This window comes from Medicago sativa, chromosome 6 (genome assembly GCF_051527215.1).
Source record: "Medicago sativa cultivar Bolivia chromosome 6, Bolivia_mono, whole genome shotgun sequence".
Taxonomy (NCBI): domain Eukaryota; kingdom Viridiplantae; phylum Streptophyta; class Magnoliopsida; order Fabales; family Fabaceae; genus Medicago; species Medicago sativa.
In genome coordinates, this window is record NC_140754.1 from 5,888,754 (window position 1) to 5,902,420 (window position 13,667).

The window sequence follows — 13,667 nt, forward strand, 5'->3', positions numbered from 1 at the left end:
ATGAGAGGGATAACTACTCTCATTCCGTCTAGCTCTAGGTTTTCACCATGCATTCAGAATAATTAACGGGATGACGTTTAAATAGCTAAACGACTGAGGGCAGGGACCTCTCATTGGACTTAGCTAAATGGTCCAACCCATCACGGTCCATTTAGAAACAATAACCCAATCACACATATTCATCAACTAATTAGTGCTTAACACAATAGACCATAATTTATATTATAAGATTAACTTATAATAATTGATGATTGTCAATCCATAATTGATTAATTAATTTAATTAATCCAACAGTTCTCAGTTCAACGAGTTTAGCCAAACAATTTCATTTAAAAAGACTAGAATAGAGTATATATATATATATATATATATATATATATATATATATATATATATATATATATATATATATATATATATATGATAAAAACATCAAAATTATGTTGTCAGCTAGAGATTGAAGGGAATCCTGTCGCAAGAGGATGACACCACTAATATGATAATATTCATATCATAGACATTCATTAATGTACCATAGGCCGGTCCCATCACTCCTGGGACAGGATTCCCTCAAACCAACCTCGTATTGCATTCTCCTTGATTATTACTTGCTTCAATATGCAAACATATTTTATATATATATATATATATATATATATATATATATATATATATATATATATATATAGGTCGATTTTAGTCTTGGTCTTTTTATTTATTTATTTAATTTGTCCTTGCCATAAGTAACTTTAACCACATGCAGGAATTGCTGTGAAGTTGCCAGAACTTGGAAGTAGGAAAATAGAAATGTTGATGATGCAAAGATTTCAAAGTTGATGTTATAATTGAACCCCACCATTTCCCTTTCAAAGAAACTTACAAGCAGCTTACATTGATTAATTTATTAATATAATGAAATTGAAAGTTATTTTTGAGGAACTAGAGAATGCCACTTGTTGCATTTCGATGAACACAACGAAATAAGAGAGCTTCTTATTGAATGGTCAGCGGAAAATATTGGAAAGAGTTTTTCCTCGAGGGTCCAATTTGAATTCATTCAGCAGGAAAAAGAATACAGGCTGATAAATATAAGACAAGTTATGAGATACTTTTGTCTAGAGGTGTGGACTCAAACCGATAGATTTTTTTATGGTGGCCGGAGTTTGAACCCTGGATCTTACATATATTATACATTATCCTTATCAACTGAGCTAAAGTCACGAAGACACTTAAACCGATAGATTATGATATCATCTTAAATTTTTATATTAAAGTTAACTCATCTTCATCTTTACAAAACTGATTTATATATAATATAAGAGATGTGATAAAAGTTTAGCATTATAATCTCAATAGTAGAGTTCAAATCTCTTATGTCTTATGAGACAATTGTATGCTGTCTATGCTACCATTATCAATTTATCTTTAAAAGATTTCATGGTATTTTTATTTTTAAAATCTTATATTTGTTTTTTGAGAAATTAAAATGAAATATATTAAACCAAGAAGAGATCTTAACATGCACGAGTAGTGTAAAGATAGAGTCCAATTATGTTATAAATCAGATATCGACACGAAAAAATAACAAAACCCTAGCTATAACCCAAAATGGGCAATAGTTAGGTAACAAAGGTTCAAGCTCCGACAAGGATTTATCCACAAGTGATGAAAATCAAAAGTTATGTGTTTGTGTTTAGTTTTCAGCCACCAAAACCATACAAGTTTCACTTAGTAAATCGAAAAACAAAAAGGAGATTCACAAATATTGTCTTCAAAATGTATGACAAATCTTGTTGTAATGGGTTTTGAGTATGATTATTCTTGTATTAATAAATTTATTTATATAAAATAATATTAACTTGAAACTCTTATGAATTTATAAACTAATCATTGATAAGCTTATGTCAAGGTGTTCGGGTAAATGCATCACCAAACAGTACCGACCCCTGCCCAACCTATTTAACTAGACTCAAGTCAATTCTTCAAAAAAAAAAAAAAAAACTAGACTCGAGTCAAATTGTAAACACAAGAGACTAGATGATCCATCTCCCTTATAAATATGGCCTTAACTTCTTTGAGAAAAGGAACATAATATGCATATATGCAGGAAATGGTGTAAAAGTGGAAAATATGTTCAGGGACTTCAGTCGCAGGAGAGATGACACCTTCAGTTACTAATGACATGATTATGCAGCCAATTTTAATCTTTCTTCGACTAAAGTCCATATGCATTCTAATCTGTTTCTTCGTAAGGAAATTAATTAAGAACATCTTACATTTAAATTCCTTCTATTTTTTCTTCACATGCAGACTTTGGGGGAGACATTGATTAGCAACTAGCACTACAATTTAATTCATCTATTGTTTTGTTTGCGTTAAGTACATTACTACTTATTGGGTCAATATTAGAGGTTTTTAAATATCTTTTGTTTTCATGAGCTAAAAATTTATTAGTTAGAGTATGAAATATGACCTTTTTCTAGAGATCAAAGATCAAACAGAGGAATTACTATAATTAAGTCATGACAATGGTTAAAGATTATTGACTTATTTTTTATAGAGATTAAGCAACGATATCAACATTATAAATGTTAAATTTGTCCAAAAAAAACATTATGAATGTTAAAAAAACTCATTAACCTCTTTTTATTTATCGAAATTAACTTAGGTGACTTTCTCTATTTATTGGGATATAGGTCACATTTATCACCTAAGTTCATGTTAATTTTCTCTTCCCATTTTCTTTCACCATTATTTGAGGTATAAATGTATAATTGAACACTTGACAAATAAAAGTGTAAATAGAACAAGCTTATTCCCCCATGTCAAGAATGACGGTTATTTGTTGATCAATATTATTTTTTAGTTTGTAAACGAAGTGGCAAACACCGCCTATGATTGCGATGTCCTGATATTGAGTTTGAACCCAATTGAAGGCTACTGAAAGCTAAAAGCGAAACCAGGAAATGTTCAACCAAGCTTGAGACGATAATGACACACTCCAACCTGCCTCGCTAATGAGACAGAAAAAACGCAACAAAACTAAATGGTCTCAGCAGAACACACACCTTGCAAAAACGACCAAATAAAAATTGCAGCAACACAACACCTCTCATCAGCCGACTAAGGCTGAGCACGCCCCAACGACAACCAGAAAACCAATACCCCGCTGAGCAGAACCAGACCTACTGAAAGTACCAACGGCTACTGACTATGCAGAGAAAAAACTGAAACACCCACCACTAAGACCCCAAAACACAATCAACCAATACAAAATAAACAATCCATTGGTTAATTGAATAAACAAACCCACTTGACTTAGATTTTTATCTATCAACAAGAAGACTTGTTTGTGATACTTTTACACAAAGTGTTTAGAACAACAGCTGCTATCACTCATAACATGGACATCAATTTGCCATTACCTAAAAGGCTAAAACATCAAACAGAACAGTAGAATATACATCAAGGTCTAGGTATCCAAACACCAAACAACTTGAATTATAAAAAATCACTTTTCAATCAAGGTATCCAAACATAATTCATGTTACATTAAAGTCACTTTTTCACTTAAATCAATTCTATAAAATCAATTAATTCAAAAGCAGTTTTTTATCACTGTGGAACCAAACACATGAGACACGATGTTCGTTAGGAGTTTCTACCTGCACCCCTGGATTTTGCCAACTACACTATCAGACCCATTTTGTTCAACAACAATACAACATGATCAAGTTGCTTTATTTATATGAAATTACAATTTCAATCTAAGTACACAACACAGAAAATAATGAAACCATTGAAACAAACAACGTACAGTGATAATAATACTAATAGCAATAATTATGACCTCAACAATGTAAGAAATCACTAGGAGGCATTAGGTTGTTGTACTACTTGCAAGAACAAATTGTTTGAAGTAAAGTGAGAACAAGTAGTACAATTCCAGCAACAGAAGCAGCAGTTTGCCAAGGAGTTTTGCCATAATCACGCCTGAGAGTAGCCTTCAACTTATGCCATGGATTCCTACAAAAAACAATTATGTCTTCGGAAAGAACAGAGAAATGAGAACTTATAGTAGATTGTGTAACATTTTTCCAAAGACCATTAAACAAGTTAGCCACAGAATGACTGTCTCCAAGCCAATTTTCCAGTATTTCGTTCTGAACAAGTATATCCACATCCGTACCCGTATTTATAAGGTAATCCAAAACAGCAACATAATCAGTAATATATGACTCATGAGGGTAATGACACTGCTCCAAAGCAACCAGATTCCGAAACAAAATTTCGGTCCCATCTTGAACTGTTAATTGAGGAATTTCAAGAACTCCTCCCGAAAACCTCAAGTCAAGTAAACACTTACTTTCAGTGTTTACTTGAAACCTAACTCCAGCTTCTAACAATTCAGTTGCATTGGGTAGTCTTAACTTCCGTTCGTCGAACACGTCTCTACTCGGCCGTCTTTCAATAGGATGTTGCAAATGAAATATCCTAATCAAATCAGTGAAGTGCATTATACTAATATCATTATTATCAAAACCCAATTGTGATTTATTGAAATAATTAAAATATTTAATAGTGTGTTTAAGAAAAGAAGGGATCGTGGTGTTAGGAACACTAGCATTCGTAGAACTCAATGAAAGATTGTAAATTTGTTCAATAATGAAAAAGGGAAGCTGATTTTCAAGTAACAATAAATCGTATCTTATACCATTATCTAACCAAGGTTTATCATCATAAGGGTCTGTACAAAAAAGTTTAATTATAAAACAGGAATCGATTAAGATTAACTGAACAAGTTCATCATTAGAAAATGGTAAGGTTTCAGAATAACAGCGTTTGAAATGAGGTAAGATAGATTCTATGTAGCCGACTAAGTCGTTTAAACTTGTGTTGGTTTGTTGGAGAAAAGCTTTGAAGTGAATGAGTTTCTGACTTTCCATGTTTTGGAGCTGGGGTTGACCGTGGTGAAAGGGGCCAATGGAAACGACACTGGGGGTGTATGCGTTTTCGTTGAGTGTGCGAATAACAGAAGGGACCTTGTAGATGCAACAGTCAACGGTTGATGGTGGCTCTGCTCTGTCGAGCTTCACTTTGATATCATCCGCCAAGCGGGAGGATGACATCTTTGAGTGTCAGAAAGAAAATGAAAAGCTTGGTCTTTTGGCACTCCCTCGTATCCTTATTATATGAATATTTTCAAAATGATTTTCATATTTCTTATTTTATATTTGTCTTTATGATATCATTATTTCACAATTTTTTTAAAAATTATATCTGTAAATAAGCCTAATGGAAAATAAGCATTAATTATTAATTGATATTGTAAAATGACGTATAATTTGAAACAATTTTTTTAACATATGCTACATGTCAAGTTTGGTGTGGTCAGCATATAACAGAGCCTTTGATTTTGATTTTTTTTTTTTTGCGGTTCTCTATTTATTGGATGGGATATTGTGATGCAGCCTGTTGTGGTTGAAGATGCTAGCTTTGATATGGTTTTTCTTTTTGCGGTTCTCTATTTTTGGATTTTTGGTTTATAATAATTGTATGATCTAATTCTTAAAATAAAAATGAAAATGGGAGATTTTTCTTTTTTCTTTTAAATAAAAGGTTGGTAGTATCAATGATGTTGGTCTTCGTGGACCTCTAAAGCAAGAAGAAAATTGACCTCTAAAGCAAGAAGAAAATTGCTCTTCTCTCTTTTAAAAGCACTCATTCCCTTAACTTAGGAAGTTAGTTGTCGTTGGGTATTTTTCAGCGGCAATTAACTGATGTTGACAAATGTCGAGGAGCAGCTAACTTCCGTTGAGTTAAGAGAAGATTTACAATATTATTTTCAAAATGTACGAGAACTCTTATTGTAATGAGTTTTTATTATCATTGTTCTCGTATTAATAAATTTATTTATAAAATAATATTAACTTGAAACTCTAAATTAATTTATAAAATAATCACTAATATGCTTATGTCAAGGTGTTTGGGTATATGCATCACCAAATAATACCTACCCTTGTCCAACCTAATTAACTATACTCATGTCAAATTGTAAACACAAGAGACTAGATGATCCATCTCTCTTATAAGTATGGCCTTAACTTCTTTGAGCAAAGGAACATAATATGTGTAATACCCACACTAAACGTATCTAGAAAGTTTAGCGTGTGCATTAGTTTAGTACTGGATACATTAAAATTTACAACATTAAAACTTCGAATGAATATCTTATACAACAATATGCGTTCGTACAATAATAATACAACTCAACTTTTCTAATACATAGTAAATGTGTCCTTGCATATTCATATCATCCTGCAGCGGGTACGAATGAACACTTGCTGAAACATCCATTCAGCTACTAGCTTGTCATCCAACCTGTTTATCTGAAACAAATAAGGATTTGGATGAGACATAATGTCTCAGTGAGTTCTGCCTAATCCTAGGCTATAGGTAACCTCGGGGAAAACCTACGGTCACCACGTGTCTACAATACAACCTGACGGTTGATTATACGTGTGCGGGGACTTGCATACTTAGACAGTCGTGCATACTAGGGCAGTCATAAGATTCCTCTTACTTTGTTGTAGGCTTCACTTCTTATACGTGTCATGGCGGTCAAGGGGAATCTAAAACCGCATTGCCAAGAATACGCTCTACGTACTGAGGCCTAAGCATAACATAATCATGACACGATTCTAAACCGGACGATTAGGGGAAACCTAAGATCATCATCGAAATAACTTTCTCTACATGCTCTATTGCATAAATACGTTGTATCTAATAACATATCATTCTTGCTATCATACTAATTCCTGACGTTCTACGTCAAGGCTCTCTGACATAACATATAAATGTCTAATCAATATGCATAGTCAGATTCATTCATTAGGTTAGCGTTGATCAAACAATCAATATCTCAGTTCATTTTACGTAGATCCCCGGGGTGGAGTAAACCCGAGCACAATCCCTTTCTAACCGATGGAAACCTATCTAAGGTATAACCAACAACACTCCCTCAGTGACGTGCGGGTTCCTTACGGCTAACCCCGTTTCACCTAGTGGAAACCCCTTGAGCCAACCTAGTGTGGATCCCAAGAGACACGACATCTACTTGTTGCTTAAACTTTCTTTGTGAATAGATAACTAATCGTTTCACATCTTTAATAAAGTCTTGGTCTATACATGCATGAAGATTACATCTATATATGCTATCTCTTTTACCTCGGATCCCTATATGATCCTACTAGAGGTAAACTAAATGCTTGTTTAACTTCCTATGTGAAGAGATATCTAATCAATTCACGTCTAGTCATGCTTGCATGATCATTCTAGTTCCTATGCAAAGAGAATACTTTAAATCACTTCGCGTCTTATCAAGCATAATACTCATGCGTAGCATTCTATTTCTTTACAAGCTATTATAGTTCTTGACAAGCTATGTCAAGGCTCTACTTTCATTCCCTTCCTGAATGATTAATTTGCTACCTGAAGCGAGCAAACAGTGCACTTGCACACTGTCTACTCGCCTAGGCGAGTGACTTACTCGCTGTGGCGAGTTGGGGGCGAGCAACCCCCCCCCCCCCCCGTTCTGTGGTCTAGCTCGCCTAGCGAGCTACCTGCTCGCTGTGGCGAGTTGTGACAGTCCATCACTTGTAAAAATGGTATTTTTGACCCAAAAACCTCAAAACTAAGTGTCTCTATGTATATTATGACTCTAGTGGTCATAGAAAACCTGTAAAACCTTTGTATGGCAAGTATTTACAAGCTTAGTAAGCATGGCATAAAAAAAAGGGTACTAAACTCTATGTATAAACCCTAGAAATTCATGGTTATCTTACAAGAGTAAAACACATAATCCCAAGGGTGGAAAACTATCTAAGAACTCACCTAAACAAGATTCTCATAGCAGCTCCAAGTCCCAAGCTCAAGCAACCAAAACCCTAGCTCTTGATTCAACACCATTCCATGGCCTTAGCTCATCAATCCCACTTATTCCATCTTTCTCTTTGATTCTTGATCATGAAGAACCACATCATGAAGAAGTTCATGCTTCTATTTCCAACTTAACCAAAACCCTAACTTCTTGAAATTCTCTTGGTGAAAAGAAAGAGTAGTGGTAACAACCCAATCCAAGCTTCCAAGCAAACTTGCACAACATATATCTTAATTTGGAAGAAGTTTTGGAAAGGATTGAGGAAGAGAAAGAGAGAAGGAGGGCGTGGATGAAGAGAGAAGGAGGAGGAAATCCTTTGCCCAAAACCTAGAGAAAGAAAGGATAAGAGAAAATGAGATATTTTGGGGCCAAAACCATATAAATATCATTTTGCGTGCAATTACCATTATACCCTTGTCTCAAGCGTGATTAATACGACACTGATACTTAACTCGTATTTAGCTGACATCTCATAAAAAAATATTTCCGCCAAACTTTCTTCCCGAAACATTAATCATCTGGCACGATCGACTGGTAATATTCCGATACTGACAGGCGGGATATTACAATATGCATAAAGGCATCAAAGTATTTATACGTTGACGAAATGTTTAGGAGATTCAGTTGCAGGAGAGATGACACCTTCTGTTATTAATGACATATGATTCTATAGCCAATTTTAACGAGAGTTGTCATCTTTCTTCTACTGAAGTCCATGTGCATCCTAATTTATTCCATCAAGAGGAAATTAATTAAGAATATCTTACATTTTAATTCCTTTTATTTTTTCTTCACATGCAGACTTTGGGGGAGACATTGATTAGCAACTAACACTACAGCTTAATTCATCTATTGTTTTGTTTGCGGTAAGTACATTACTCAATATTAGAGGTTTTTAAATTCCTTTTGTTTTCATGAGCTAAAAAGTTATTAGTTTGAGTATGAAAGTTGACCTTTTCATAGAGATCATAGATCATAGATCAAACTGATGAAAGTTGACCTTTTTATCGTTCTATTGCAGTTCCTCCTGCTGGAATTAGTCTACTCCTATTAGCTGATGCTAGTAGGATTTCTTTTTCTAGATAGTTTTTTTTCTGTTCTTTTTTCCGATTCTACCAAAAAAAAAAAATAGATCAAACTGAGGAATCACGATAATTAAGTCATGACAATGGTTTAAGATTATTGACTTATTTTTTATAGAGATTAAGTAACGATATCAACATTATGAATGTTAAATTGGTAAAAAAAAAAAAGGTTAAATATGTTTTTCTTCCCTATAAATATACTAACTTTTCGTTTTAGTCCCTCTAAAATTTTCCTTTAACTTTTAGTCTCTATAAAATTTTCAATCACTACTTTTTGTCCCTATTTGTAAGTAGATTTTTGTATTTTTTTAATGAAATTGAGCAGAAATGTATAGAATATTGTAAAACTCCAAAAAAAATTAGAATTTTTAAACAAAACATAAATTAAATATAAATTTTTTACCGCCAAAAGTAAAAAAATTCATATTTAATTCATGTTATGGTAAAAAATTCTATTTTTTTGGGAGAGATCCTTATAATATTATAAATTTTTCTGCTAAATTTTATTCAAAAAGATAAATTCTACATATGAGTTTACTTTAAAAAAGGGACCAAAAATGAAGATGAAATTTTTTTGGAGGACTAAAAGTTGAAGAAATTTTTTAGAGAGTCTAAAACGAAAAGTTGACATATTTATAGGGACTAAAAACATATTTAACCAAAAAAAACATTATGAATGTTAAAAAAACTCATTAACCTTTTTTTATTTATCGAAAATAACTTAGGTGATTTGGATTTCAAAGGCTTGCAAAGACCGATGAAAACTTTAATGCTCAAAGAACAATTACATCATGTCTTCGTGGATATGAACTTAATCTTTATTCTTGATTTTGGAGAATGTGTTGTTCTTTCCTAACAACTGTATTGCTCACAATCCTTAGCTCAAATTATTGCAAACTCTCTAACAAGCTCTTCTATAGTTACATGTAAAGAATTCTTAAACTTAACAACTTTTGTCACCCATAACAACATGCTGAACCTGACCTTTGCATAAAGAATTCTTAGTGATTTTGAAGGTGCAAAATTATAGAGATTTGGTAGTAATGTATTAAAATCAGCATGTTACTTTTTGCAAATAGTGATTTTGGAGACCTTCAAGTAATTTAATTGTGCTATAAAATATTAAAAAGAACACTACTACATTAATCCCCCCAAAACCAATAAGAACTCTAATTATAAGACTGTTATAGATCATTACATCAGGTAGATAAGTAAAATTAAAAATCAAGATCCAACTAATGGCTTTAGACTCCTGTACGAAAAAGGGAAGCAGAGATAAACAAAGCCAAGCGAAACCAGGAAACGCCCAACCAAGCTTGAGACGATAACGACACACTCCAACCAGCCTCGCTAATGAGACAGAAAAACCGCTGCAAAACTAAACGGTCTCAGCAGAACACACACCTTGCAAAAACGACCAAATAAAAATTGCAACACAACACCCCTCATCAGCTGACTAAGACTGAGCACGCCCCAACGATAACCAGATAACCAATACCCCGCAGAGCAGAACCAAACCTACGCTAAGAAACTGGGTTGTGAAAAGTTATATATGATATATGTAATATGCTTGGTCTAGTGTTGTCAAACAGCCACTATAACAGCGCTATAGTGCTAGTGTAGCAGAATTTGAACAAGTCGACCTTAGTACAAAATGTTTGAAGACCGATTTTGTTACAAAAATAAACTATCAGAGTACTTAATCATGTACTATGGATTTTTATTCAAATAATGTCACTCCAGTGTTGATGATTATCCCTACTTAATCACTTTCACACATAAGTTCTAAAGCCTAAAATAGTTTCAAAGGAAATTACCCAACTAGCTAGGCATCAACTATTCAACTTCTGTGATTGAATTAAACATATTGTTCAAAATCAAACTATAAATCAGACTAAGCATTTCAAGACAAACAAAAATTAGATCGATAATGAATTTATTAAAATACACTAAACCAAGCACAAGGTGTACAAGGTATAGATTATTATAAAGTTCGAAATCACAAAAAATTGAGTGATCAAACAAGCTAGGATCACAACATTAATCAGAGATTCAAACCACCCCAAACCTCAAAGGTACCCGATCAACCAACTGATACTAAGAAAAACACAATAGAACAGGTCCAATACACAAATCTAAGAAACTGAAAAACCACCGAAACAGTACACCAGAGATTTACAGACTAGTTGAAACAGCCCCTGCAATCATACTAGAATCACCATGGACCTTTTGAATTTTCTGAGTGCCACCAAAGCCTCAAAACACGCTATGGATAACCAAAAAACACAGCTAGAAAGATACGAAACAATCCCAAAATCCACTACTATTGGATGATATTATGATAAAGCCTTAACTATTGAGAATAAAATGAGAAACCTGGCCTCAACATTTTATTGATGTGACTTGGTAATCAATTTACCATTTACTCAAGCACTCTCTTATTTTATTAACGTGCCTCTTCTTTTTTAATCATTCAAATTTCAAACCAGTTTTGGTAAATTCGCACTCAAAAGTTATTTTGATGTAAATCATCCAAACAACTTGAATTATGAAAAATCACTTTTCAATCAAGATATCAAAACATAAATCACCTTAAGTTAAACTCACTTTTCACCTAAATCAATTCTACAAAATCAATTCATTCAAAAACAATTACCTGCACCCCTAGATTTTGCCATGAACACTATCAGACCCATTTTGTTCAACAACAATACAACATGATCAAGTTGCTGTTTTATTTGGCAGAACACCTAATAGAATTTCGATCTAATACAACACACAAAATAATGAAACCATTGAAATAAACAACGTACATTGATAATAATGATAACAATAATTATGAACTCAACAATAAAAGAAATCAAGCTAGGAGGCTTTGTATTGTTGTACAACTTGCATGACAGAACAAACTGATTGAAGTAAAGTGAGAACAAGTAGTACAATTCCAGCAATGGAAGCAGCAGTTTGCCAAGGAGTTCTGCCATAATCACGCCTGAGAGTAGCCTTCAACTTATGCCATGGATTCCTACAAAAAACAATTATGTCTTCGGAAAGAACAGAGAAATGAGAACTTATAGTAGATTGTGTAACATTTTTCCAAAGACCATTAAACAAGTTAGCCACAGAATCACTGTCTCCAAGCCAGTTTTCCAGTATTTCCCTCTGAACAAGTATATCCACATCCTTACCAGTATTTATAAGGTAATCCAAAACAACAACATAATCAGTAATATATGACTCATCAGGGTAATGACACTGCTCCAAAGCAACCATATTCCGAAATAAAGTTTCGGTCCGATCCTGAACACTTAATTGAGGAATTTCAAGAACTCCTCCCGATTTTGAAAACCTCAAGTCAAGTAAACACTCACTTTTAGTGTTCACTTTAAACTTAACTCCAGCTTCTAACAACTCAGTTGCACTCGGTATATGTATCATCCGTTGGTCGATGTCGACTCTACTCGGCCGACTTTGAATAGGATGTTGCAAATGAAATATCCTAATCAGATCAGTGAAGTGCATTATACTAGTAATATCACCATTATCAAAAGACAAATTTGATTTATTGTAATAATCAAAATACTCAATAACGAGTACAAGAAAAGGAGGGATCTCTAAGTTAGGAACACTGGCATTTGTAGAACTAAATGAAAGATTGTAAATTTTTTCAATAACGAAAAAGGGAAGCTGATTTTCAAGTAACATTAAATCTAATCTTATACCAACTTCAAGCCAAGGTTTAAAGGGCCACACATCATAAGAGTATGTCCAAAAAAGTTGAATTATAAAACCGGAATCTATTAAGATTAACTTAACAAGTTCATAATCAGAAAATGGTAAGGTTTTGGAATAACAGCATTTGAAATCAGATAAGATAGATTCTGTGTAGCCGACTAAGTCATTTAAACATGCCTCGGTTCGTTGGAGAAAAGCTTTGAAGTGAATGAGTTTCAGACTTTCCATGTTTTGGAGCTGGGGGTGACGGTGGTGAAAGGGGCCAATGGAAACGAACTTAGGGGTGTATGCGTCTTCATTGACTTTGCGAATAACAGAAGGAACCTTGTAGATGCAACAGTCATCGGTTGATGGTGGCTCTGCGCTGTCGAGCATAGCATTGATATCATCCACCAAGTCGGAGAATGACATCTTGAGAGTCTGCAAGAAAATGAAAAGCTTGGTCTTTTCACTTTTGGCACTATCCCTCCCCCTCGTATCCTTATTATATGAAGATTTTCAAAATGATTTTCATTTTTTCTTTTTCTTATTTAGTTGTACTTGTCTTATGATGATATCATTTAATAGTATTCCACAAAAACCATGTAAAAAAATACTATTAAATGATTGCATTGCTTTTGATGTTTTTTTGGTTTTTTTATTTACTTTCTCTATTTCAAATCATTTTATATATATATATATATATATATATATATATATATATATATATATATATATATCAAGAAATCCATTAACGGAAAAATAAATATTAAATATTTATTGATATTGTAAAATTACATATTTAAAATAATTTTCTTTTTCTAATTAAATGACATAATTTGGAATGAATAGAGTATAACAAAGACCAAAAAGAGTATTTCCAACGACAATCCAAGTAATCATATGATAGACACACACCTAGAAGGTAG

General features: G+C 33.2%; 1 protein-coding gene and 1 pseudogene across 1 annotated transcript; both read right to left on the reverse strand.

The window, feature by feature from the left end:
* Window positions 1–3,704: 3,704 nt before the first annotated feature.
* LOC146912336 (UPF0481 protein At3g47200-like) lies at window positions 3,705–5,280 on the reverse strand (annotated as a pseudogene).
* A 6,351-nt stretch (window positions 5,281–11,631) lies between these two features.
* On the reverse strand, window positions 11,632–13,198 carry LOC146912337 (UPF0481 protein At3g47200-like). Its single transcript, XM_085720426.1, has one exon. The coding sequence runs from the start codon at window positions 13,168–13,170 to the stop codon at window positions 11,890–11,892; it is 1,281 nt and encodes a 426-aa protein (XP_085576552.1). The 5' UTR covers window positions 13,171–13,198; the 3' UTR covers window positions 11,632–11,889.
* Window positions 13,199–13,667: the final 469 nt, after the last annotated feature.

Excerpts from the sequence above, each read along its gene's own strand:
- LOC146912337 (XM_085720426.1), bottom strand. The coding sequence starts at position 13,170 with ATGTCATTCTCCGACTTGGTGGATGATATCAATGCTATGCTCGACAGC.